The sequence below is a fragment of the Dermochelys coriacea genome, chromosome 9 (genome assembly GCF_009764565.3).
Source record: "Dermochelys coriacea isolate rDerCor1 chromosome 9, rDerCor1.pri.v4, whole genome shotgun sequence".
Classification (NCBI taxonomy): Eukaryota; Metazoa; Chordata; order Testudines; family Dermochelyidae; genus Dermochelys; species Dermochelys coriacea.
The window spans coordinates 12944676-12969094 of NC_050076.1; the positions used below are offsets into that span (position 1 = coordinate 12944676).

Here is a 24419-nt window from a genome sequence, read left to right on the forward strand (position 1 = left end):
TGGGATGGCTGTGCTGAGTTGAGCACTTATGATGTATTAATACAGCTGGCTGCTTTGGATTCAGTTGTTACTGACTTCAGCCCCATATTGCCTCAAGGCTGATAGAACATGTATGTGGTTGTAACAGTTCCCCAGGCCATTCCAACACATGCGAACTGCTGGAGTTCTAGATCACTCCTGCCACGCCACGTCCATGCCCCCAAGTCAGGTAGGGTGGCCAACTTTCTACACACACAAAACCGAACACCACTGCCCCCCCACGCTCCCCGAGGCCCTGTCCCCGCTCATTCTCCCCACCTGCATTCACTCGTTCATTTTCACTGGTGTGGCTCAGAGGATTGGGGTGCGGGCTTTGGGGTGGGGCTGGAGGTTTGGGGTGCAGGAGGGTACTCTGGGCTGGGCGGTGGAGCTGAGGGCTTCGGAGGGCGGTAGGGGGATCCGAGCTGGGGCAGAGGGTTGGTGCGCAGGGGGAGAGGGGAGTGATGGCTCCAGCTATGGGAGCAGGCTCTGGGGTGGGGAACCTTTTTTCTGTCACAGGCCATTGACCCAGAGAAAAAAATCAATCACGGCTACTCACCCGCCCCGGGGGGGTGCGGAGGCTCAGGGCTTCCCCCTGCAGTGGGGTGAGCTGGCGCTTGTGGCTCCAGACCTGCAGGGGGGCGCCAAGACTCAGGGACTTCCCCTTCTTCCCCCACGACAGGGCAAGGCGGCACTCACGGCGCCGTGGGCCAGATGAAATTAATCCAGCTCGCAGGCCCTAGGTTCCCCAACCCTGCCTACACATAGGAGCCGGAGGGTGGACATGTCAGGTGCTTCTTGGGAGCCGCGTGGAGAGGAGGCTAGCAGGGAGCCTGCAAGCCCCACTGCGCCACCAACTGGACACTCAGTGGCACGGTCAGCAGTGCTGACCGGAGCCACCAGGATCCCTTTTCGAACGGGCATTCCTGGTCATCCTAATGTCAGGAAGCATGAAAAGGGGCGATGTATAGCTGGCTATGCTGGCCCTCCTCCTTCTTGAGATTTCTGTGCATTGGGGTAGCTGGCTAAGCCAGCTTTGCAGCTGTTTTGCACTAGTACTCCAGTGTGAATTGCCCACAGCAAGACCCAGAATCCATCCCATAAGGTCTCATAGAACTTTCATGAAGTAGAAGTTTGTCAAAAGGAAAGTTTTAGTGGCATCTTGGTTACCTTCTGGGCTTACTTAAACATTTTCACCTGCATTGAATTTTATTTTTAATTCTATGTCAAAAGTTTGTCAAACTTCCTCTTTTTCCATTGTTGTACAGTGGAATGCTTGGTGGTTCTTTGCCTGGCTATTGCTCTCTACACTCTACATAGAGGTTGGTGGAATTCGATAGCGAATTGTTTCTTGCCTGTATAGAGCTGGGATGTTGTTTCAGAGTAGCAGCCGTGTTATTCTGTATTCGCAAAAAAGAAAGAAAAGGAGTACTTGTGGTATCTTAGAGACTAACAAATTTATTTGAGCATAAGCTTTCGTGAGCTACAGCTCACTTCATCGGATGCATAGATGTGTTGATGTCGGTAGCAATTTTAAATAAGTGCTGTAGAAAATGGCTAAAACCGAGACTCTGAAAGAATCTGGAAACTTGTGCAACCCTTTTCTTGTAATAATTCTCTAATATTTTAATGTCCTCACTGGGAAGATTCTGTGTTCATTTAACATGTTTCCATATATTTCAAGGAGTGTTCAGTATTTCAAAAGTTTGTGTTACACTCTGCCATCTTTTGGCAATGAGATTTTAAAACCTGTTTTCATGTGGGACAAATGCCAGTATTTCTCCTTACTTCACTGAACATCTTGCTGTAGAACACTTTGAACCAGCCTTGCAAAATGTTTCTAGCTTACTTGCCTAAGGTGAATAACACTTTTGACAGACAAGTAAAATATTAGTTCTTCCTTATCTTCATTTATCAGGATAAAGAACAGGTGGCTGGTACGTTTGTATCACAGTTTTGCAATTCTGCTTTGAATAGCTAGCCCTCTTGGTGGTAGTAATGCTATTTATTTGCTAAATATTAAATATTTGTATTCACACCTAATTTCTCCATATTGTCTCTGTCTCTTATTTTTCTTATGATGCAGTGAAATCTGAAAAATCTATAAAATGGTAGTAGGGGCACCAAGCCAGTGGAGGTGTTACTAATTTCTGCAGGGTGTGTGGGTATATAATATAAGGAGACTTCCACATTGGTCCCTAAAATTCAACTACTTTTTTTTTTTTTTAAATAGAGGACTATTGTTTCCTCTGCCATAGAATGACAGGTTTCAGAGTAGCAGCCGTGTTAGTCTGTATTCGCAAAAAGAAAAGGAGTACTTGTGGCACCTTAGAGACTAACAAATTTATTAGAGCATAAGCTTTCGTGAGCTACAGCTCACTTCATCGGATGAAGTGAGCTGTAGCTCACGAAAGCTTATGCTCTAATAAATTTGTTAGTCTCTAAGGTGCCACAAGTACTCCTTTTCTTTCTGCCATAGAAGTCCTCTTTAGCTAGTGGTTTGGGGTAATAGGATAATGTACAATGTTTGACAACAAAACAGTCTGTCTAAATAGGACTAGTATTTTATGTTGTTTTTATGCTAGGTCAGGGGTTCTAAAACTGGGGGTCGGGGCCCCTCTGGGGGTCATAAGGTTATTACGTGGGGGGGTCATGAGCTGTCAGCCTCTACCCCAAATCCCGCTTTGCCTCCAGCATTTATAATGGTATTAAATATATCAAAAAGTGTTTTTAATTTTTAAGGGGGGTCGCACTTAGAGTGTTGCTATGTGAAAGGGGTCACCAGTACAAAAGTTTGAGAACCACTATGCTAGGTGGAGTTGCCGATACATACAACATAGTTGAAAAGGACATATATTCCCTATGTTTAGTAACATGAGCCTTAAAAATTATATTTAAACTTGTTTTAAAATTCCAAGTGATTATAGAAATTACAGAATTCACACACTTGTTCTAGTATTTTGCAAGGCAAAATGCCTAAGTTTGCGGCAGAACAGCTCTTCATAAATTTGTCAACCCCAGAAATGATTTGCTATATTACCTTTTAGTTTGTGGATTTATCAAGAAAAACTGCCCACTTTTTTTCTTTTCATTATCAGCATGTTTGTGACTTTAAGGTAAGCTACTTAACTAAACATACCAACCCTTATTTGTAAGAAAAGGGTATCAACATACTTTTAAAATCTGGACATTGGGTCCTGCTAACTAGCAATTGTAAGCATTGTTATGCCTTCAGAAGAAAGAGAGAGATGAGAAAGGTTCAAGTAGCATAGAAATTGCAATTTGACCTCTTTCTCATTTTAAAGAAAAAGAATGTCCTAGAAAGAATGTAAAGCCTTTTAAATTTCAGCTATCTAGTGACTCTGGTCTTATGGGTTTCTTTTGTTTTGTTTTTGCTTAGCTTTTCATCACTAATTGCTGTCCTTTTAGTTCCCTCTCCTTGACCCTTAGTATCAAATGATGACACAACCATCCTACAAGTTACAGTAGGAGCTAGGTGAGGAAGTCAACAGCTTTTATTCCTATTTTGTGAAGTGATATTCATTTTGGACAATCCAAGAAGGCCTATTCTCTACTCTTTCCTTTTATGTTTTACTGGCGCCAGGATAATGAGGAAAATATGAGATCTTGTTGCAAAATTATGGGGGGGGCAGCAGGGCGGGTCTCATGTTTTTATTTTTGACTAACTTTTTCAAACTGTGAAACCAGTGAGCTCAGTATGGCCAACCTAAAACATTCAAAATCATTATTTAAAAAAAACAGACACCTAAATGGTGTATCTTGTCTTCTGGTTTCTGAGCCTTTAGGGTACACTCACATTTTTAAGTTTTTCTCTGCAACTATGAGAGCTAGAAACTAACTTTTTTTTTTCTTTTTTCTGGAAGTGGAAGCAAGGATTCTGACTCAGTCTCTTGACCCCAGTTGTTGGGGCTTTAAAAGAAACACCAAATATTGCAATAATCGGTAGCACTATGGTTGATGGTATTGAGTGATTTTCTGCACCAGTAGACCTGCCTTTTTCAGGGGCCAAAATTGATTTTCTTCTCCAAATCTGCAGCTTCACTGCCTCTGATTTAATTTATGAGCTGTACGTTTATAGTTGCACCATACCTGTAGATATAGAAGAAAAGCAGGACTGTTAGCAAGATCGTGCCTGGCAGATTCTATAGCATAATGGGGGCTAACAGGCTTGGTTTCATAGTAGAAATGAATAACATGGACTGTGCAGTTTGGCCTGATATAAGACTTGGCTATTCCTCCATATTGTCCCCTTCCTCCTTGTGTGAATTTCAAACTTCTTAAAGTTAGGGACTACAAGCTCTTGTTAGAGGCACGTAAAGTTTGGTCAGGCCTCGAGAAAGAGATTTTCACAGCCTTGTAAACATACCTCAGTCTTGACTTGTCACATTTCTGCTATTACAGTTCTTTCTTGAATACACACTGTCAGTCATATCAAGTTGTGTGGTAGTTTGATTATGTCTGAGATTTAGGATGAGACAACTACATTTTCACTGTGACCTAAATTAGCATTGTAATCTAGGTCTTTAGCGGCAAAGGCTGGTGTGTTAACTTTGTTATAAATATTAAGAAATTCTTTCAGATAGTTGTTTGGATTATATGCCGCAAAATATTGCCCAAATTTCTGTCAGAAACTATGTACTTGGAGATTCTTTTTGTTGATAAATGCCACTGAGAATCATTGTTACTGTGCAGACATCGAATTAAAAAAATGAAATATATATTCAAATGTTAATTAAAAGCAGATAGAGCCTTTATTAAAAGGAATGCTGTTAGGTCAAAATTGCCCTCAAATTTATATTCTCTTTAAAAATGTAAGGGTTTTACAAAGCCCACAGTATTACTATGGTTTTATTTTGACGGAAGTATGTTTTTTCCTAAACAAATATATCCCTGCAGTCTTCGCAGCCTATACATTGCAGCATTGTGCTGTTGCTTGAGAACCTGAAAATAAAAGTGACTAAAGCAAGTATTCTAATTTAATTGTCCAAGTGGAAAGAAGTTTAAATTGTGAAAGATAAATTCTAGTTCAATAATGTGATTTGCTACAAACTACATTACCTATATTATGTTGTTGTTTTTGTTTTTTTTAAATGAGGCCAGTCCTCTGGCTTCTGTTAATTGAAATTGTGTCATCAAATTATGCCAATTTACATCAATTGTGTATCTGGCTTGATTTTTAAGACTGATCTTTTACAGTGGTGTGAGATAAATGGCATTTTAAAGGTGGAAATTCAGACAGATTTTACATTGTGAAATAAAATCCATATTTGCAACATTGTGAAGAAGTATCTTGTTTTTATATACCAGGGGTGGCCTCCTGAGAAGGAGCCAGAATTTACCAATGCCAAAGAGCCACAGTAACACATCAGCAGCCTCCTATCAGCTCCCCTCCGCCACTCCCAGTGCCTTCCACCCACCAGCGTCTCTCCCTGCTTCCCCGCACTTCCCGATCAGCTGTTTTGTGGCATGCAGGAGGCTCAGGGTGGGGGGGGGAGGGAAGGGAGGAGCGAGGTCATGGCAGGTTTAGGGGAGGGGGCGGAAAGGGGTGGAGTGGGGGCAGGGCCTTTGGCAGAGCCAGGGGTTGAGCAGTAAGCACCCCCTGGCACATTGGAAAGTTGGCACCTGTAGCTCCCAGCCCGGAGTCGGTGCCTATACAAGGAGCCGCACATTAACTTCTGAAGAGCCGCATGTGGCTTTGGAGCCACAGGTTGGCCACCTCTGTTATATACCTTTTGTTGAGAAACTGGCATTGGTTGTTTAAAAATGCCTATCTGACTTACAGTTCTTTGCTTTATTTTTAGGGTTATATCCTTTGTCGTGACCTCATGGTTTAAGTGGGAATAAAGATGAGTATAAGCAGTGATGAGGTTAACTTCCTGGTATATAGATACTTGCAAGAGTCAGGTGAGTACATGAATTGCGATTATCAAGTTAATATTTCTTGGTTCCTTTGATATTCAAGAAATAATTCATCTGTAACTGGCTTTGTCAGATCCATGCTGTTGGGATTTATAATTTAACCAGGTGGATTTGTCTACTAATGTGAACTACTTCTTGTTGTTTCTCTCTATATTTGTCTCCATCGTGAGGATCAATTCTGGTAAGTTGCCTCCTGCAACTTAATCGGCTTTAGTAATTTTAAATTTGGTAGCTTCTAACTAATAAAATAAGGGCTCGTTGAGTCTCTGGAAACTCATTTGCTCAGAAGAAGCTTTAATGTGCTGGATGGCCAAGATTCTTCATGCTTTGGGCCGTTTGAAGAGGTCTGCTGCGGAAAAATACTCTTGTTGTATGCTTCCATTCTGCAGTCCTCCGAAACTCTCTCCTATTGGTTGTTCTTGTGAGGCTGAGTTTCTTGAAAAAGCATGAAAATAGAACAAGCTGACATGACTCTATTTCAAACAAGGAAACATCAGTGAATGAGACAATAATGAATCATAGAATTTGTAAATTCCCTTTTCTAAAGACACTGTATAGGTGTCTGTATAGGTTTCTTTCTTGTGAGTCTTTGCTCCTTAGTGCAAGACTAACAGAAGTCTCCTAGCTCTTGAGGATAACAGGGTAGAGCAAAAGTCTAATGCTGTTGTCATACACAGAACGAAGGGTTTTTTTTTCCAGTTGCTCTATATGGAGCAGTGACATCTGTAGTGTACACTCAAAGGGTAGTACTGCTTTAAATAATTTGAGTCCTCTAATGGTGCTCACTGTTTTAATGTTTTAGAAGCCCTCAGAAACCAGTCAGAGCAACAATATGTAGCTAGACATGCATGTTTGTATATATTTTGTGAACACGGTTATTTGGGACCCAGCTGCGCCTATATGGTTTCTTTGTGGTGTTGTCTGACAAGTAAAAGCCACAACAAAATAGTTCATTGTCCTATTGGATGCACTAGTTAGGCTAAGTTCTTCTTCTATTTCTTCCAACCCATCTGTTTTTCATATCCCTTGTGCCTTTTGCATCTCTATCTGATTGCATCTTTGTGTGTCTTTCTCTCTGCCTGCCTTTCCTACAACAGTATAGTTGTGTATATGTCAGTCCCAGGATTTTAGAGAGACAGGGTGGCTGAGGTATTATCTTTTATTGGAAAGAAGTTTGTCCAATAAAAACATACTACCTCACCCATTTTGTCTTTCCTACAGCATGGCAGCCCAGAGCAGAAGCTAAAAAAAAGACCCCTCTGGCTCTATCCTTCACCAACAGATGACTTCTGTGTCTCTTCTCATTCAGTTTCAAGGGAATATTGCTTTGGGGACTTGCTTGAAAAGAGAAACAATTTTCAAGAAGCTGTCTAACACCAGGGTTTTGTGACCATAAGACAAGCTCAAAGGCTGGCCGTCTTCATCAATAGGCACCATGGTCCATTAACAATGGCAAGTGCAATATGAGAGGAAGAAGATTTTTCTAGCACACTAAATACATGCATTCTGTTTTAAGTTCCAGTGACAGGCACTGAGAGGTTAAACCTGATTATGAGTGACTTTACTGCCTTTGGACTATCCATTTATCTTCAGGATCTTTGGGAATGCTTGATAGCCTTAATAGTATTTCTTTAGTGTTTCTGGTGTAACAGACCTTTTACTGACAGTGTAATGTCAAGCACGAGGCAGAACATTTAGACTTCCTTCCTCTTTTTTTAGTTTAGCCCCTCTCAGTTGAGTAGACTAATAGTAAAAATTTCATAGCTGCCTGGTGACTAAGGCTCAGATTTAAAAGGTATTTAGGTATCTAAAAATGCAGCGAGGTTCCTAGTGGGTTTTTCATAAGCACCTAGGCAGGTTAGGCACCTAACTCCCATTGATCTTTGTGCAAGTAAGTTGGATTTAGGCTCCTAAAACCCTAAATCACTTTTGAAAATGGGACTTAGGCTCCTAAGCCACTTACATTTGCTTGAAAATTTTACCCTAAACTTTTGCTTTACCAGCCAGTGCCTAATGTCTACTGTTCAATGTGAAATGGAGATTAGATCCAAAGTAGATGAACAATTTCAAATACCAGCCTCACAATTGTGGAGTCAGAGTAGCCCAGTTATGTTCCTGGTTTAGAACAGGCGTAATTTAATGTCAAGCAAAGAGGGTCCCTTCTACTGCAGCAGATGGCTCAATTGTTGATCATGAAGGTACAGATACAGAAGACATATGTAGAGATTGGCCGCAAAAGTCTGAAGTATCGCTATTGGTACTAGTACAGAGGGATCACTGGATTAAAGAACACCCTGTGCAGGGATTTGGATTTGACATATATATAGTCCCTTTTATTCCAGCATCTGAGTTTGAATTTTGCTCAGTGGCTTCTAGTAATCTCCAGACTTTTTGAAAACTTTAAGTTTGGAGTATTAGCTGTCCATTAAGGTGCTCCTTTTGGGAAATCAGTGCTGTAGAAGCATTTTTCTCTATTAGATCATCGAGCACTTGTCAGGGGACTGTTTTGTTCACGTGACTGTGCAGGTCTGGGGAGAAAAACCCAAGAATTAATTTTAAAAAAAGGGGGGGTTATTTACTGGTTACTGGGTCACTATAATTCTTTGATCTGGATGATTTAGTTTCACGGATTTTCATTTCTTCTCAAACTCCTTGTTTTTCAAATCATATCTTAGCGTATTTTCAGTAGCAATGAGCTGAAGATGAGCTGCATACTTTTATAAAGACAACTTATCAACCCCTTATACATTGATCAAGACATCAAATGGATTCTTGGGTTTGGAAAATAATATCAGGAAACGTCATAAGGCTTGATAGATAGTTACCAATTTAGTGTTCCACTCACTATTCAGTAACCATTAATGTTCTGCTTTTAGATTTGTTTATTGTCATTTACTCAGTTCCAACATAAAATCCTCCTCTTGTTCGGTTGAGTGGGATTTTGTGATTTGATCTGTGGGCTTTTTGTTCTGAGAAGATGGAGAGTAATACAACATCTGCTCATGGACTCTTCAAACTGAGAGAGAGAGCAACAAGAAGCAGTGATGGATGAGTCTTTCTGTCCCTATCTTGGGGGGGGGGGGGGAAGAATACAGTCAGTGTTCTAGATGAATTTACAGAAAACCATTATAAATTCTTGTTCCATTTGCAAATTGTTGTAACAAAAATAGTGCTATATATAAGTTTGAAAGTAGTTTCCCAGAAGGGAATTCTAAGGGGATAATTGTCCATAAGTGGAAGGCTGATTGTCTAAAATAAAACATTTCTGCATAATAAATTTTATCTTTTCAGGACAATCAAATATATAACAAGTTAACTTCCAGTACCACTCTTGAATGAGTGTGCAGCAAGCATGTTGTTTTAAGTGCCAGAACACACAAATAAAATGCTCTGTCGTGAATTTAATTCTCTGCTACATAGACTTTTATTCTTTTTTGTATGTAAACTAAAAAAAAAAAAATCTATGAGCACAGAAAAGTAACAGGTAAATCTCGGCAGAGCCCTTTACAAGTTATCAGGTTATAAAACAATTAATCAGTTTTACTCAGGGACTATACAGTGTTTAAGAGAAAATCAACAAAACAGAAACAGACAAAAATAAAAGGAAAAGTATCATAAAATAGAAAAGAGAATATTAAATGCTTTTTTTATCCTACCACATGTGTATTGCAAATATAAACCTAATATAACTGAAATTTTATGTATTTGTGTTTAACTTGGTGTTTGTATTGCTTACACATTTAAAATAAAATATAATAGAGGAGCATTTGAGGTTTCTCTTTTATATGTTTGCTATAACATTTGTTTGTCTCTGTAACCAGAAGATCTTTCAAACTGTTTTGAGAAAGAGTTGTCAGTATATGAGTAAATCAGTTCTGATAGTTTCCCCCTTGTCTTTAGGGTTTTCTCATTCAGCATTTACATTTGGTATAGAGAGCCATATCAGCCAGTCTAATATAAATGGTGCTCTGGTGCCACCAGCTGCTTTGATTTCCATCATCCAGAAAGGTCTGCAGTATGTAGAGGCTGAAGTCAGTATTAATGAGGTAAGGAGGTTTCTTGATGCCTACAAAAGCATTATGTGCTTGCTTACATTACATTTGAATACTAGTATTTTTTTCTTAACTCTCTTGTGTCCTATTTATTTACTTTTACTTCAGATTCCTTACTGCTGGTGTTCACCATGACTCCACTGGTGGAACCAGAATGGAGTGACATAACTGTGTAGGGGTTCTGCCCAGTGCAGCCACACAACACCAGGCATGGTGTGCTGGCTCATTGCTTAAAGGTCCGTTATCTGTAGAGTTTTTTCCCTAATATAATGTTGTAGTTAATCCAGAAAATATGCACACTAAACAATAATAGTACAAAAGAACAAGAATTCTTAACTTCTGTTTGAAGGTTTTCGTTCCATGGTGAACTGAGATTAACGATAGGCAAACATCTAAAGGTTCTGGGGTTCAGTTTGGAGAATACTCCAAAAGCTTTGGGACTCATTCAGATTCTTTAAGATTTCCTACCTCTCCTTTCAACTCGGGGGCAGTCTCCCTCTTACCATCATCTACCCACCAACAGGCCCGGAAACTTCCTTTTCTTTGAATTGTTGCCCATCTCAAGCAGTGGCATCAGGATTTTCAATAAACTGCCTTGTTTATTTCCAAAGTATATGCTGTGTCCTTAATGAAAGTACTGGGGAAGTCCCAGCTTCAGTAGAGAGGCTCAAGAAAGGAGAGGCTACAGGGTTCCACCAACTATTGTAGCTACAGCCCCTGATAAGGTGGGTTGGGGGGAGATGGGGGTGAGCAGGGAGAGGAGAAGAGCCGTACCGCTCTAACTGTCAGGGGCCTACCATTGGGGATGGCTCATGGAGAGAAAGGAACGGCTTACTAAACGGAGAAAACATTTGAATTTGGTTAGGACAGGAATGATGAACGTGCCCAGGAGACTTCTATTTTGCCTGAACTGGCTTATTGACCTCTTGTTGGATCTATTATACATGATGCTTCCATGATTATTCCATGAGTATGTTTCCAGCATTGGAGAAAGATACATATCTAAAAGGCTGATCCTGCAAGGTATCAGCTTCTTGAGGTAGAGGCCTTTATATTTGTCAATTAAGCTATGGCATACAAACAGATTTTGCATCAATTCTGGTGTCCCCACAGTCTCTCTCAGGTCTCAGAGTTGGTTTAGCTGCAGCTTGAGTGAAAGAAATCCATTTCCTCAGGAAGGGTCATAAAAACAAAGCAAGTGCTCAGAACAGGAGAAGGAGAACCTCTATTTATCACTAGGAATCCCTCTAGGTTCTAAAAATAGACCCTTGTAAGCGTCTTGTATAAGAGACTATTTTTGAGTGGGTCTTGCCCATTTCATGATAAAATTCTTTGTTGTTTTTAAATTATGCTAACACTGTTTAAAAAGAAAAAGAAACTAAAACTACTCAAAGCTCCAATATTGTGTTTATGGAAAATGTGGTAGGACTTCATAAGCCGTAGTCTAAACTTACAATGTATGCGGCTCTTGAAACGTATAGTTGGATTTTTTTTTGCTGCAATCACTTATGTTTGAAATCATATTAATAAGTAGCTTACAAAAGGTTATTTCAAATGAAAGGCGCATAACTTTTGATCCCAGAGCCTCTGCTAGAGGCCTACCATGGCTTGTTTACTCACTATATATGATGATCATTCCAACTTTTGAGTAAAATTCCAGGCCTAACCGCAGAGAAATAAATGATGACATGTTCTGTATAGCATTTCTCTCTGCATTTGTGACTGGTTTTATATTAAATTAAATTACATAGTTTTTCCTGGAATTTTTGTTGTTAACAACAGCTAACATTTGGTGTTATCTTTTCTGTGTGTTTTTCCTCTCCCCAAATTAGGATGGTACCTTGTTTGACGGTAGGCCAATAGAGTCTCTCTCACTGATAGATGCAGTAATGCCTGATGTGGTACAAACAAGACAACAGGCCTACAGAGATAAACTTGCACAACAACAGGCAGCAGCTGCCGCTGCTGCAGCTGCAACTAACCAACAGGGCTCTGCAAAAAATGGAGAAAATACTGCAAACGGCGAGGAGAATGGAGCGCACACTATAGCAAGTAAGTTGAGGCAGAAAAAGACTTCCACCTATGTACACAATTGTGTGGCTATATCTTTGTTATATATAATAATTATTAATAATACCTAGTTCTTAGCCAATACTTTTTGTCAGTAGATGCAGCCTCTTATTGTATCTACAGAGTATCCCTCAGATAGTAAATGCATCCATCAGATAAAGGGGCTTGTATATGTAACTCCATGACTTGTGGAGAATAAGTTTATATGTGATACTTTAATAGTCAGTTTCTCTACAGTGTGTGGGGTTGGAAACTTCTAAACTCTGGACCATCAATACTGTAGGCCAGATTCTCATTTCCAGCCTGGCTCCTTGTGCCACTGGGGATTATTGCTGTAACTTGCCATCTAAGAATTCCCCCCAGGGTGGGGGAGCTCTCAGTTGGAATAGAGCCATCAGAGGTGACTCCTCTGAGAACTGCTTTTCCCCACCCTCACCCCAGCACGGGGGATAGGGAGCAGGGAGGGCATAACTCCACTCCACCAATCCTCAATTAGTTTAAGTTAGAGTAGTGCCTAGGTTACTCTGCCTCATACCAGTGCCAGCACAGGGTCAGACCGGCTTATTCAGTCAACCATCTATAACCAGTTTCCTGGTGGCCACACCAAGAAGATCGTAACTGCAAAGGAGAAGAATCCAGCCTTGCGTGGAAATGTAATATAAATCACTTGGATACCAAAAGATGTCTACCTTCTTGCAACAGTACAGATCACGGTTTTCTTGATTCATTATTCAAAATTATTTGACACAAGTTCTTGCAAATTTTGTTTACTCAGTGGTTTAGTATTGGAGCTGTGCTGTTTAGTTGTGATTGGTCCTATGAATCATAGTTTTGGATAAGCTTACTCTTATAATCACTTTCATAGTGTGAAAGCTCACAGAAAACAAATTTAGCTTTCTGCATGCATTAATGGAAAGGCTCGATTACATGAACATTTTAGCGAAAAAGAATGCAATAGGGCACAAAAGCAGCCAAATAAAATTGTGACTGAATGGTCACTTAAAGCTTGTGCATTATTTGACCAGCTTTACAGTTGCATTTTATTAGTTTCTTTCATTGTTTTTCCAGATTCATTTATTATGGATAATAAAACTGCCTCCATACATTTTGTAAATTTCAAAACTCCATAGTAATATTTCCTTTTTAACTGTGAGTTGTAACCTCAAGCTTTAGAACTGTTCTACTAAGCTAGTGTAAAAATATGATATACCAGCAACCCCTACTGGCTGGAACACCAAATCATGTTGATATTGATTCTCTTCAATCAATACAGTTTTTTATATGGTGCTCTAATAGCTTCTTCTCCTCTCACACACAAGCACTGACACATACACCGCTAAAACACTTTTATTATTAAATTTAAGCAATGTATGTAGAGTGGTTTTGTTTAAATAGTGACTGCCATGGATAAATGTGGAACAGTTTAATGTTTACCTCTCTTTATATTCATCTTTTCTCCAAGAAAACCCTCTTGATGTGAAATAATATTTTTTTAAAATAGAGAAGGTGGTATTGGTGGTAGCTGGCAATAAAGCTGTTTTTTAACAATGAATTACCCACAGTATATTTTACAGAACAATGACGATTCAGTATGCCTTCCGCATGGAAAAGCAACATGTAATCATAATTTGACACTAGTTGTCAATATAAGATAAATATCTCTGTTATCAGTGTACCATGTATCAAGAAAACCAAATGTCTGCCTGTTAATTAAGATCATTTTTAGAAGTGAAGGGCTGAAATGTTGATTTCACATTCATTTATAGCCATTACTTTAAAGTTAAAATGCAGAAGTTTGATATTTCATGTACAGTAGAGGCAGTTGATTTCACATTCATAAGATAGAAATCAGATGCTCTCTTTTATTCATCCATTTAGTACAAGGCCTGACCAATAGAGAGAGAGAGAGCTTTTTTAAATACAATTTTACAGTGATTTTTCAGAAGTGACTATTAACTTTGACCTTAGTTTTTGGTGCCCAATGTGAGACACCTTAAAGAGGCTTAAGGGAGGGCTTTTGGTGCTTTTTGTAATTCATGGTTCCTTTAAGGTTTCTCAGATTGGATATCTGAATCTGAAATCACTGTTACATTAAAAATCTTAGCCTGTAGGTTCTGTGAATTTACCCTTCCAGAATAAACCTACCAGTTAATATATTTCATCTGCTGAATATTACCCCAAGCTGTAAAAATCCAAACTCTCTTCTGTTGTTTTCCATAATTCAGATAATCATACGGATATGATGGAAGTGGATGGAGATGTCGAAATCCCTCCTAACAAAGCAGTGGTGCTGCGTGGTCATGAATCTGAAGTATTCATCTGCGCCTGGAACCCCGTTAGCGACCTTCTGGCCTCAGGGTATGTTTTCACAAAAAGAAGCAAAAATGGCAGTTCTCATTGCAACTTGGTATTCATATACTTTTCAAACACAGTACGCTATGCCCAGTAGACAGTATCTCTTCTGCCACTGTCTTGAAGTTGCTGACATTAGAACTTTTTTACCCCTATGGACAATTTTCCCTACAAGGTATGAGCGCCTGGAAGCATACAGCTGCCAGAAGATTTTCAGTGCACTCGGGTGAACTTTAAATGTTATATCCTAACTATCAAGAGTGTTGAGTGCTTGCTCCAAATACTGGAGATGCTGTCCATCAACTATGTATCTCTGACTAACTGACCTTCCCCAATATGGGTGGAGGGGGGAAAGGAAGCCAGTCAGATTCTCCCCATTCTAGTACCAGTGTGGTATTCACCCGTTTGCATTCTTTCAGTTCCCCCTTTCATTGTTCCTACCCTGGGCCTCTTCTTTTGCTTCCTGTCAGGAGCTGAATGGCAGCTTCTAATGGCTGCCTCCCTGCTTGTGGCAGAAGAAGCAGAGTTGGTTTTCCATCAGTGAAAACAATGGCCTTGCATTGCCAGGGTGAGAGATACAGCAAGGCACTCAAGACAAATATAAGACACCTGAGAAGGCGGATAAAAGCTGGAGACTCTCCAGCCGAGATCAGGACTGTTGCAAGTATGCCAGTGCACTCAGTCCTTGAAGAAGGCACTGACTCTTGCTGTGTCTTATCTGTAAGATGGAATAGTAACACTTTGCCCACCTCACATGAATGATGTAAAGATTAAATCATTTAATGTTCAGAACACTCTATATAGTACATGTAAATCTATTACTCTGTACTATAGATCAGTAGTGGTTGGATTTTTTTCTAATAATCTTTAACAGCCAGTTTACTTAATCATTATCTCCTTTAAAAACTTAATTATTATACCTTCTAGTACTTGAGGTGTGTGTGATAATCTAGATATTCTGATGCTAATTTATTGGGGGTGGGAAGATAACAATGTTAGGATTTGTTCTGGAAAAATTGACAAATCTTACAGATTTGCTCTGTCAGGGAGGGGAAAGCCTGCAGATTAGAATTTCTGACTGGAAACCAAATGTGTATATGAGAAGTAAGACTGCTCCTTTGAGTCTGATCACACCAGACTCTTATAACTGTCCCTGGAGTGACTGTAACTGGGACCTGCTCTCAGATCTACTGACTTTTTTTTCACTGATGTGTTTTTGAATGTTTTACGGAAAATATATTAACATGCAACATTTTTAAAATCAAGTTTCTAAAGGGGTACCACACTATATGTCTGTGCTTCTTTAAGAGGACACTGTCCTTTCTGTTGTTCTGAATTAATTTGATGTTATGTTGATTTCTTAGATCTGGAGATTCAACAGCACGGATATGGAACCTCAGTGAAAACAGCACCAGTGGCTCCACGCAGCTGGTACTCCGACATTGTATACGAGAGGGAGGGCAAGATGTACCAAGCAACAAAGATGTGACATCCCTGGATTGGAATGTAAGTGGAAACTACAAGTGCTCGAAATACCCTGAGGAAAAAATGCAAGTTTGCACAGTCAAATGCTCAGGATACATCTGCACTGGAACTGGAGGTGTAATTTCCAATTTGGATAGATGAATGCATGCTAGCTTTGCTCAAGCTAACATGCTGCTAAAAATGGCAGCGCAGCTGCAGTGGGACAAATTAACCACCTGTACCTAGTGTCTGAGGGCTTGTCTATACATACAGCACATCAGCACAGCTGCAGTGGTTCATGAAGACATTGTCTACGCCAATGGGAGAGTTTCTCCTGCCAACAGAGATACTCCACTTCCCCGAGAGGCAGTAGCTATGTCAACGGACATACCCTAAATGACAAGGGCTTTGCATCTTCTGTTACTGCTGCTGAAGTGCTTCTACTTTACAGTCACATCAGAATTATATTTTTGTTTTATTGTATGCATCTCTTTATTATACTGCAGGTTCTGGACTAAATAGCATGACCCTTCTGCAAAACATTTTCTATTTGACGTTTGCTCTGTACCCCTTAGTTTTGAATTGTATAATAAATGTAATCACTTTTTTGCTGACAGAGTGAAGGTACGCTTCTAGCAACCGGGTCGTATGATGGATTTGCAAGGATATGGACTAAAGACGGTAATTAAAATGCTTTACATTTCCATTATATTTTTCTGCATAGTGCCTCACAACATATCTCTCTCATTTCTTGAATGTAATAATTTCAACGTAAATTTTCAGGTAATCTTGCCAGCACCTTAGGGCAACATAAAGGACCTATATTTGCATTAAAATGGAACAAGAAAGGAAATTTCATTTTAAGTGCCGGAGTGGACAAGGTGAGATGATAATTAATTAAAATTATTTATTTCGTGATTAAATTATACGTAGCAAACACTAAAATAAGAATTTGGAAGATAATAAAGTCATAGGAAGTATGGATTTATAAAGAAACAATCGTGCTAGATAAACTTGATCATGTGATGTAAACTTAAACGTATACCCCAAATTAAAAAACACAGTAAAAGAACTAAAAAAGAACCACCGTGGCTTAACAACCATGTAAAAGAAGTAGTGAGAGATAAAATGGCGTCTTTTAAAAAGTGGACGTCAAATTCTTGTAAGGTAAATAGAAAGGAGCATAAATGCTGCCAAATTAAGTATAAAAATGTAATAATAAAAGCCAAAAAGGAGTTTGAAGAATAGCTAGCCAAAAACTCAAAAGGTAATCACGAAATGTTTTAACAGGTTTCAGAGTAGCAGCCGTGCTAGTCTGTATTTGCAAAAAGAAAAGGAGTATTTGTGGCACCTTGGAGACTAACAAATTTATTTAAGCATAAGCTTTCGTGAGCTACAGCTACATCAAAAGCAGGAAGCCTGCTAAACAACCAGTGGGGACGCTGGACGATCAAGATACAAAAGGAGCACTTAAAGACAACAAAGTCATTGTGGAGAAACTAAATTAATTCTTTGCTTCAGTCTTCATGGTTGAGGATGTTAGGGAGATTCCCAAACCTGAGCTGTCCTTTGTAGGTGACAAATCTGAGGAATTGTCACAGATTGAAGTGTCATTAGAGGAGGTTTTGGAATTAATTGATAAACTTGACAGTAACAAGTCACCGGGATCTGATGGCATTCACCCAAGAGTTCTGAAAGAACTCAAATGTGAAATTGTGAAACTATTAACTATGATTTGTAACCCTGTCCTTTAAATCAGTTTCTGTACCCAATGACTGGAACATAGCTAATGTAACACCAATATTTAAAAAAGGCTCTAGAGGTGATCCTGGAAATTACAGACTGGTAAGTCTAACGTCAGTACCGGGCAAATTAGTTGAAACAATAGTAAAGAATAAAATTGTCAGACACATAGAAGAACATAAATTGTTGGGCAAAAGTCAACATGGTTTCTGCAAAGGGAAATCATGTCTTACTAATCTATTAGAGTTCTTTGAGGGAGTCAACAAACATGTGGACAAGGGGGATCCAGTGGACATAGTGTACTTAGATTTCCAGAAAGCCTTTGACAAGGTCCCTCACCAAAGGCTCTTACATAAATTAAGTTGTCATGGGATAAAAGGGAAGATCCTTTCATGGATTGAGAACTGGTTAAAAGACGGGACAAAGGGTAGGAATAAATGGTAAATTTTCAGAATGGAGAGGGGTAACTAGTTGTGTTCCCCAAGGGTCAGTCCTAGGACCAATCCTATTCAACTTACTCATAAATGATCTGGAGAAAGGAGTAAACAGTGAGGTGGCAAAGTTTGCAGACGATACTAAACTGCTCAAGATAGTTAAGACCAAAGCAGACTGTGAAGAACTTCAAAAAGATCTCAGAAAACTAAATGATTGGGCAACAAAATGGTAAATGAAATTTAATGTGGATAAATGTAAAGTAATGCACATTGGAAAAAATAACCCCAACTATACATACAATATGATGGGGGCTAATTTAGCTATAACTAATCAGGAAAGAGATCTTGGAGTCATCGTGGTTAGTTCTCTGAAGATGTCCATGCAGTGTGCAGCAGCAGTCAAAAAAGTGAACAAGCTATTAGGAATCATTAAAAAAGGGATAGAGAATAAGATGGAGAATATCTTATTGCCCTTATATAAATCCATGGTATGCCCACATCTTGAATACTGTGTACACATGTGGTCTCTTCATCTCAGAAAAGATATACTGGCATTAGAAAAGGTTCAGAAAAGGGCAACTAAAATGATTAGGGGTTTGGAATGGGTCCCGTATTTAGGAAAGATTAAAGAGGCTAGGATTTTTCATCTTGGAAAAGAGGAGACTAAGGGGGGATATGATAGATGTATATAAAATCATGAGTGGTATGGAGAAAGTGATTAAGGAAAAGTTATTTACTTATTCCCATAATATAAGAACTAGGGGCCACGAAATGAAATTAATGGGCAGCAGGTTTAAAACAGATAAAAGGAAGTTCTTCTTCACACAGCGCACAGTCAACCTGTGGAACTCCTTGCCTGCAGGGCTTGTGAAGGCTAGGACTATAACAGGGTTAAAAAAGAACTAGATAACTTCCATGAATTTAAGTCCATTAATGGCTAATAGCCAGGATAGGTAAGGAATGGTGTCCCTAACCTCTGTTTGTCAGAGGGTGGAGCTGGATGGCAGGAGAGAGATCACTTGATCATTACCAGTTAGCTTCACTCTCTCTGGGGCACCTGGCATTGGCTGCTGTTGGCAGACAGGATACTGGGCTGGATGGACCTTTGGTATGACCCAATATAGCCATTCTTATATTAGTTGGTGATTTGAATGCAGTGGATAAAATGGGCCTGGATTTCTTTGTTATAACAAAAAGAAAAGGAGTACTTGTGGCACCTTAGAGACTAACAAATTTATTAGAGCATAAGCTTTCGTGAGCTACAGCTCACTTCATCGGATGCATTTGGTGGAAAAAACAGAGGAGAGATTTATATACACACACACAGAGAACATGAAACAATGGGTTTATCATACACACTGTAAGGAGAGTGATCACTTAAGATAAGCCATCACCAACAGCAGGGGGGGGAAGGAGGAAAACCTTTCATGGTGACAAGCAGGTAGGCTAATTCCAGCAGTTAACAAGAATATCAGAGGAACAGTGGGGGGTGGGGTGGGAGGGAGAAATACCATGGGGAAATAGTTTTACTTTGTGTAATGACTCATCCATTCCCAGTCTCTATTCAAGCCTAAGTTAATTGTATCCAGTTTGCAAATTAATTCCAATTCAGCAGTCTCTCGTTGGAGTCTGTTTTTGAAGCTTTTTTGTTGAAGTATAGCCACTCTTAGGTCTGTGATCGAGTGACCAGAGAGATTGAAGTGTTCTCCAACTGGTTTTTGAATGTTATAATTCTTGACGTCTGATTTGTGTCCATTCATTCTTTTACGTAGAGACTGTCCAGTTTGGCCAATGTACATGGCAGAGGGGCATTGCTGGCACATGATGGCATATATCACATTGGTAGATGCGCAGGTGAACGAGCCTCTGATAGTGTGGCTGATGTGATTAGGCCCTATGATGGTATCCCCTGAATAGATATGTGGACAGAGTTGGCAACGGGCTTTGTTGCAAGGATAGGTTCCTGGGTTAGTGGTTCTGTTGTGTGGTGTGTGGTTGCTGGTGAGTATTTGCTTCAGATTGGGGGGCTGTCTGTAAGCAAGGACTGGTCTGTCTCCCAAGATCTGAGAGAGCGATGGCTCGTCCTTCAGGATAGGTTGTAGATCCTTGATGATGCGTTGGAGGGGTTTTAGTTGGGGGCTGAAGGTGATGGCTAGTGGCGTTCTGTTGTTTTCTTTGTTGGGCCTGTCCTGTAGTAGGTGACTTCTGGGTACTCTTCTGGCTCTGTCAATCTGTTTCTTCACTTCAGCAGGTGGGTACTGTAGTTGTAGGAATGCATGATAGAGATCTTGTAGGTGTTTGTCTCTGTCTGAGGGGTTGGAGCAAATGCGGTTATATCGTAGCGCTTGGCTGTAGACAATGGATCGAGTGGTATGATCTGGATGAAAGCTAGAGGCATGTAGGTAGGAATAGCGGTCAGTAGGTTTCCGATATAGGGTGGTGTTTATGTGACCATCGCTTATTAGCACCGTAGTGTCCAGGAAGTGGATCTCTTGTGTGGACTGGTCCAGGCTGAGGTTGATGGTGGGATGGAAATTGTTGAAATCATGGTGGAATTCCTCAAGAGCTTCTTTTCCATGGGTCCAGATGATGAAGATGTCATCAATGTAGCGCAAGTAGAGTAGGGGCATTAGGGAACGAGAGCTGAGGAAGCGTTGTTCTAAGTCAGCCATAAAAATGTTGGCATACTGTGGGGCCATGCGGGTACCCATCGCAGTGCCGCTGATTTGAAGGTATACATTGTCACCAAATGTGAAATAGTTATGGGTCAGGACAAAGTCACAAAGTTCTGCCACCAGGTTAGCCGTGACAGTATCGGGGATACTGTTCCTGACGGCTTGTAGTCCATCTTTGTGTGGAATGTTGGTGTAGAGGGCTTCTACATCCATAGTGGCTAGGATGGTGTTTTTAGGAAGATCACCAATGGACTGTAGTTTCCTCAGGAAATCGGTGGTGTCTCGAAGATAGCTGGGAGTGCTGGTAACGAAGGGCCTGAGGAGGGAGTCTACATAGCCAGACAATCCTGCTGTCAGGGTGCCAATGCCTGAGATGATGGGGCGTCCAGGATTTCCAGGTTTATGGATCTTGGGTAGCAGATAGAATACCCCAGGTCCTGGCTCCAGGGGTGTGTCTGTGCGGATTTGTTCTTGTGCTTTTTCAGGGAGTTTCTTGAGCAAATGCTGTAGTTTCTTTTGGTAACTCTCAGTGGGATCAGAGGGTAATGGCTTGTAGAAAGTGGTGTTGGAGAGCTGCCTAGTAGCCTCTTGTTCATACTCTGACCTATTCATGATGACGACAGCACCTCCTTTGTCAGCCTTTTTGATTATGATGTCAGAGTTGTTTCTGAGGCTGTGGATGGCACTGTGTTCTGCATGGCTGAGGTTATGGGGTAAGCGATGCTGCTTTTCCACAATTTCAGCTCGTGCACGTCGGCGGAAGCAGTCTATGTAGAAATCCAGGCTGCTGTTTCGACCTTCAGGAGGAGTCCACCTAGAATCCTTCTTTTTGTAGTGTTGGCAGGAAGGTCTCTGTGGGTTAATATGTTGGTCAGAGGTGTGTTGGAAATATTCCTTGAGTCTGAGACGTCGAAAATAGGATTCTAGGTCACCACAGAACTGTATCATGTTCGTGGGGGTGGAGGGGCAAAAGGAGAGGCCCCGAGATAGGACAGATTCTTCCGCTGGGCTAAGAGTATAGTTGGATAGATTAACAATATTGCTGGGTGGGTTACGGGAACCATTGTTGTGGCCCCTTGTGGCATATAGTAGTTTAGATAGCTTAGTGTCCTTTTTCTTTTGTAGCGAATCAAAGTGTGTTTTGTAAATGGCTTGTCTAGTTTTTGTAAAGTCCAGCCACGAGGAAGTTTGTGTGGAAGGTTGGTTCTTTATGAGAGTATCCAGTTTTGAGAGCTCATTCTTAATCTTTCCCTGTTTGCTGTAGAGGATGTTGATCAGGTGGTTCCGCAGTTTCCTTGAGAGTGTGTGGCACAAGCTGTCAGCATAGTCTGTGTGGTATGTAGATTGTAATGGATTTTTTACCTTCAGTCCTTTCGGTATGATGTCCATCTGTTTGCATTTGGAGAGGAAGATGATGTCTGTCTGTATCTGTGCGAGTTTTTTCATGAAGTTGACAGATTTCCACTCTATACGGCTAAATTCAGTGCCTTGCATAATGACAAGTTTCAGAGTAGCAGCCGTGTTAGTCTGTATTCGCAAAAAGAAAAGGAGTACTTGTGGCACCTTAGAGACTAACAAATTTATTTGAGCATAAGCTTTCGTGAGCTACAGCTCACTTCATCGGATGCATTTGGTGGAAAAAACAGAGGAGAGATTTATATACACACACACAGAGAACATGAAACAATGGGTTTATCATACACACTGTAAGGAGAGTGATCACTTAAGATAAGCCATCACCAACAGCAGCGGGGGGAAGGAGGAAAACCTTTCATGGTGACAAGCAGGTAGGCTAATTCCAGCAGTTAACAAGAATATCAGAGGAACAGTGGGGGGTGGGGTGGGAGGGAGAAATACCATGGGGAAATAGTTTTACTTTGTGTAATGACTCATCCATTCCCAGTCTCTATTCAAGCCTAAGTTAATTGTATCCAGTTTGCAAATTAATTCCAATTCAGCAGTCTCTCGTTGGAGTCTGTTTTGGGTACCCGCATGGCCCCACAGTATGCCAACATTTTTATGGCTGACTTAGAACAACGCTTCCTCAGCTCTCGTTCCCTAATGCCCCTACTCTACTTGCGCTACATTGATGACATCTTCATCATCTGGACCCATGGAAAAGAAGCTCTTGAGGAATTCCACCATGATTTCAACAATTTCCATCCCACCATCAACCTCAGCCTGGACCAGTCCACACAAGAGATCCACTTCCTGGACACTACGGTGCTAATAAGCGATGGTCACATAAACACCACCCTATATCGGAAACCTACTGACCGCTATTCCTACCTACATGCCTCTAGCTTTCATCCAGATCATACCACTCGATCCATTGTCTACAGCCAAGCGCTACGATATAACCGCATTTGCTCCAACCCCTCAGACAGAGACAAACACCTACAAGATCTCTATCATGCATTCCTACAACTACAGTACCCACCTGCTGAAGTGAAGAAACAGATTGACAGAGCCAGAAGAGTACCCAGAAGTCACCTACTACAGGACAGGCCCAACAAAGAAAACAACAGAACGCCACTAGCCATCACCTTCAGCCCCCAACTAAAACCCCTCCAACGCATCATCAAGGATCTACAACCTATCCTGAAGGACGAGCCATCGCTCTCTCAGATCTTGGGAGACAGACCAGTCCTTGCTTACAGACAGCCCCCCAATCTGAAGCAAATACTCACCAGCAACCACACACCACACAACAGAACCACTAACCCAGGAACCTATCCTTGCAACAAAGCCCGTTGCCAACTCTGTCCACATATCTATTCAGGGGATACCATCATAGGGCCTAATCACATCAGCCACACTATCAGAGGCTCGTTCACCTGCGCATCTACCAATGTGATATATGCCATCATGTGCCAGCAATGCCCCTCTGCCATGTACATTGGCCAAACTGGACAGTCTCTACGTAAAAGAATGAATGGACACAAATCAGACGTCAAGAATTATAACATTCAAAAACCAGTTGGAGAACACTTCAATCTCTCTGGTCACTCGATCACAGACCTAAGAGTGGCTATACTTCAACAAAAAAGCTTCAAAAACAGACTCCAACGAGAGACTGCTGAATTGGAATTAATTTGCAAACTGGATACAATTAACTTAGGCTTGAATAGAGACTGGGAATGGATGAGTCATTACACAAAGTAAAACTATTTCCCCATGGTATTTCTCCCTCCCACCCCACCCCCCACTGTTCCTCTGATATTCTTGTTAACTGCTGGAATTAGCCTACCTGCTTGTCACCATGAAAGGTTTTCCTCCTTCCCCCCCCTGCTGTTGGTGATGGCTTATCTTAAGTGATCACTCTCCTTACAGTGTGTATGATAAACCCATTGTTTCATGTTCTCTGTGTGTGTGTATATAAATCTCTCCTCTGTTTTTTCCACCAAATGCATCCGATGAAGTGAGCTGTAGCTCACGAAAGCTTATGCTCTAATAAATTTGTTAGTCTCTAAGGTGCCACAAGTACTCCTTTTCTTTTTGCGAATACAGACTAACACGGCTGCTACTCTGAAACCTTTGTTATAACAATGTATGTCAACAGAAACTCCCCTGAAGTCAGTGTAAAAACCACCAGTGTAAAACCAATGTACCTAAGATTTATTTTCTGAGGTACAGTATCAAGTCCTTTATTATCTCGAAAAATGGAAGAA

At 40.7% G+C, this 24419-nt stretch overlaps 1 protein-coding gene across 14 annotated transcripts in view; it reads left to right on the forward strand.

Annotated features, from left to right (window-relative positions):
• The window catches only part of TBL1XR1 (TBL1X receptor 1), a 178271-nt gene that overhangs the window by 136482 nt on the left and 17370 nt on the right, over window positions 1–24419 (forward strand). For 11 of the 14 annotated variants that reach the window (XM_038415488.2, XM_038415492.2, XM_043491679.1 and 8 more), the window contains 7 exons: window positions 5841–5943; window positions 9859–10004; window positions 11843–12062; window positions 14306–14438; window positions 15797–15938; window positions 16514–16577; window positions 16680–16777. In XM_038415488.2, coding sequence (XP_038271416.1) covers window positions 5886–5943; window positions 9859–10004; window positions 11843–12062; window positions 14306–14438; window positions 15797–15938; window positions 16514–16577; window positions 16680–16777 — 861 coding nt within the window. In that variant the 5' untranslated portion in view covers window positions 5841–5885. Of the gene's footprint in view, window positions 1–1852; window positions 1877–5840; window positions 5944–9858; window positions 10005–10118; window positions 10247–11842; window positions 12063–14305; window positions 14439–15796; window positions 15939–16513; window positions 16578–16679; window positions 16778–24419 lie in introns of those variants that run through there. The other 3 variants (XM_043491681.1, XM_043491684.1, XM_043491683.1) reach the window with 3 other exon arrangements.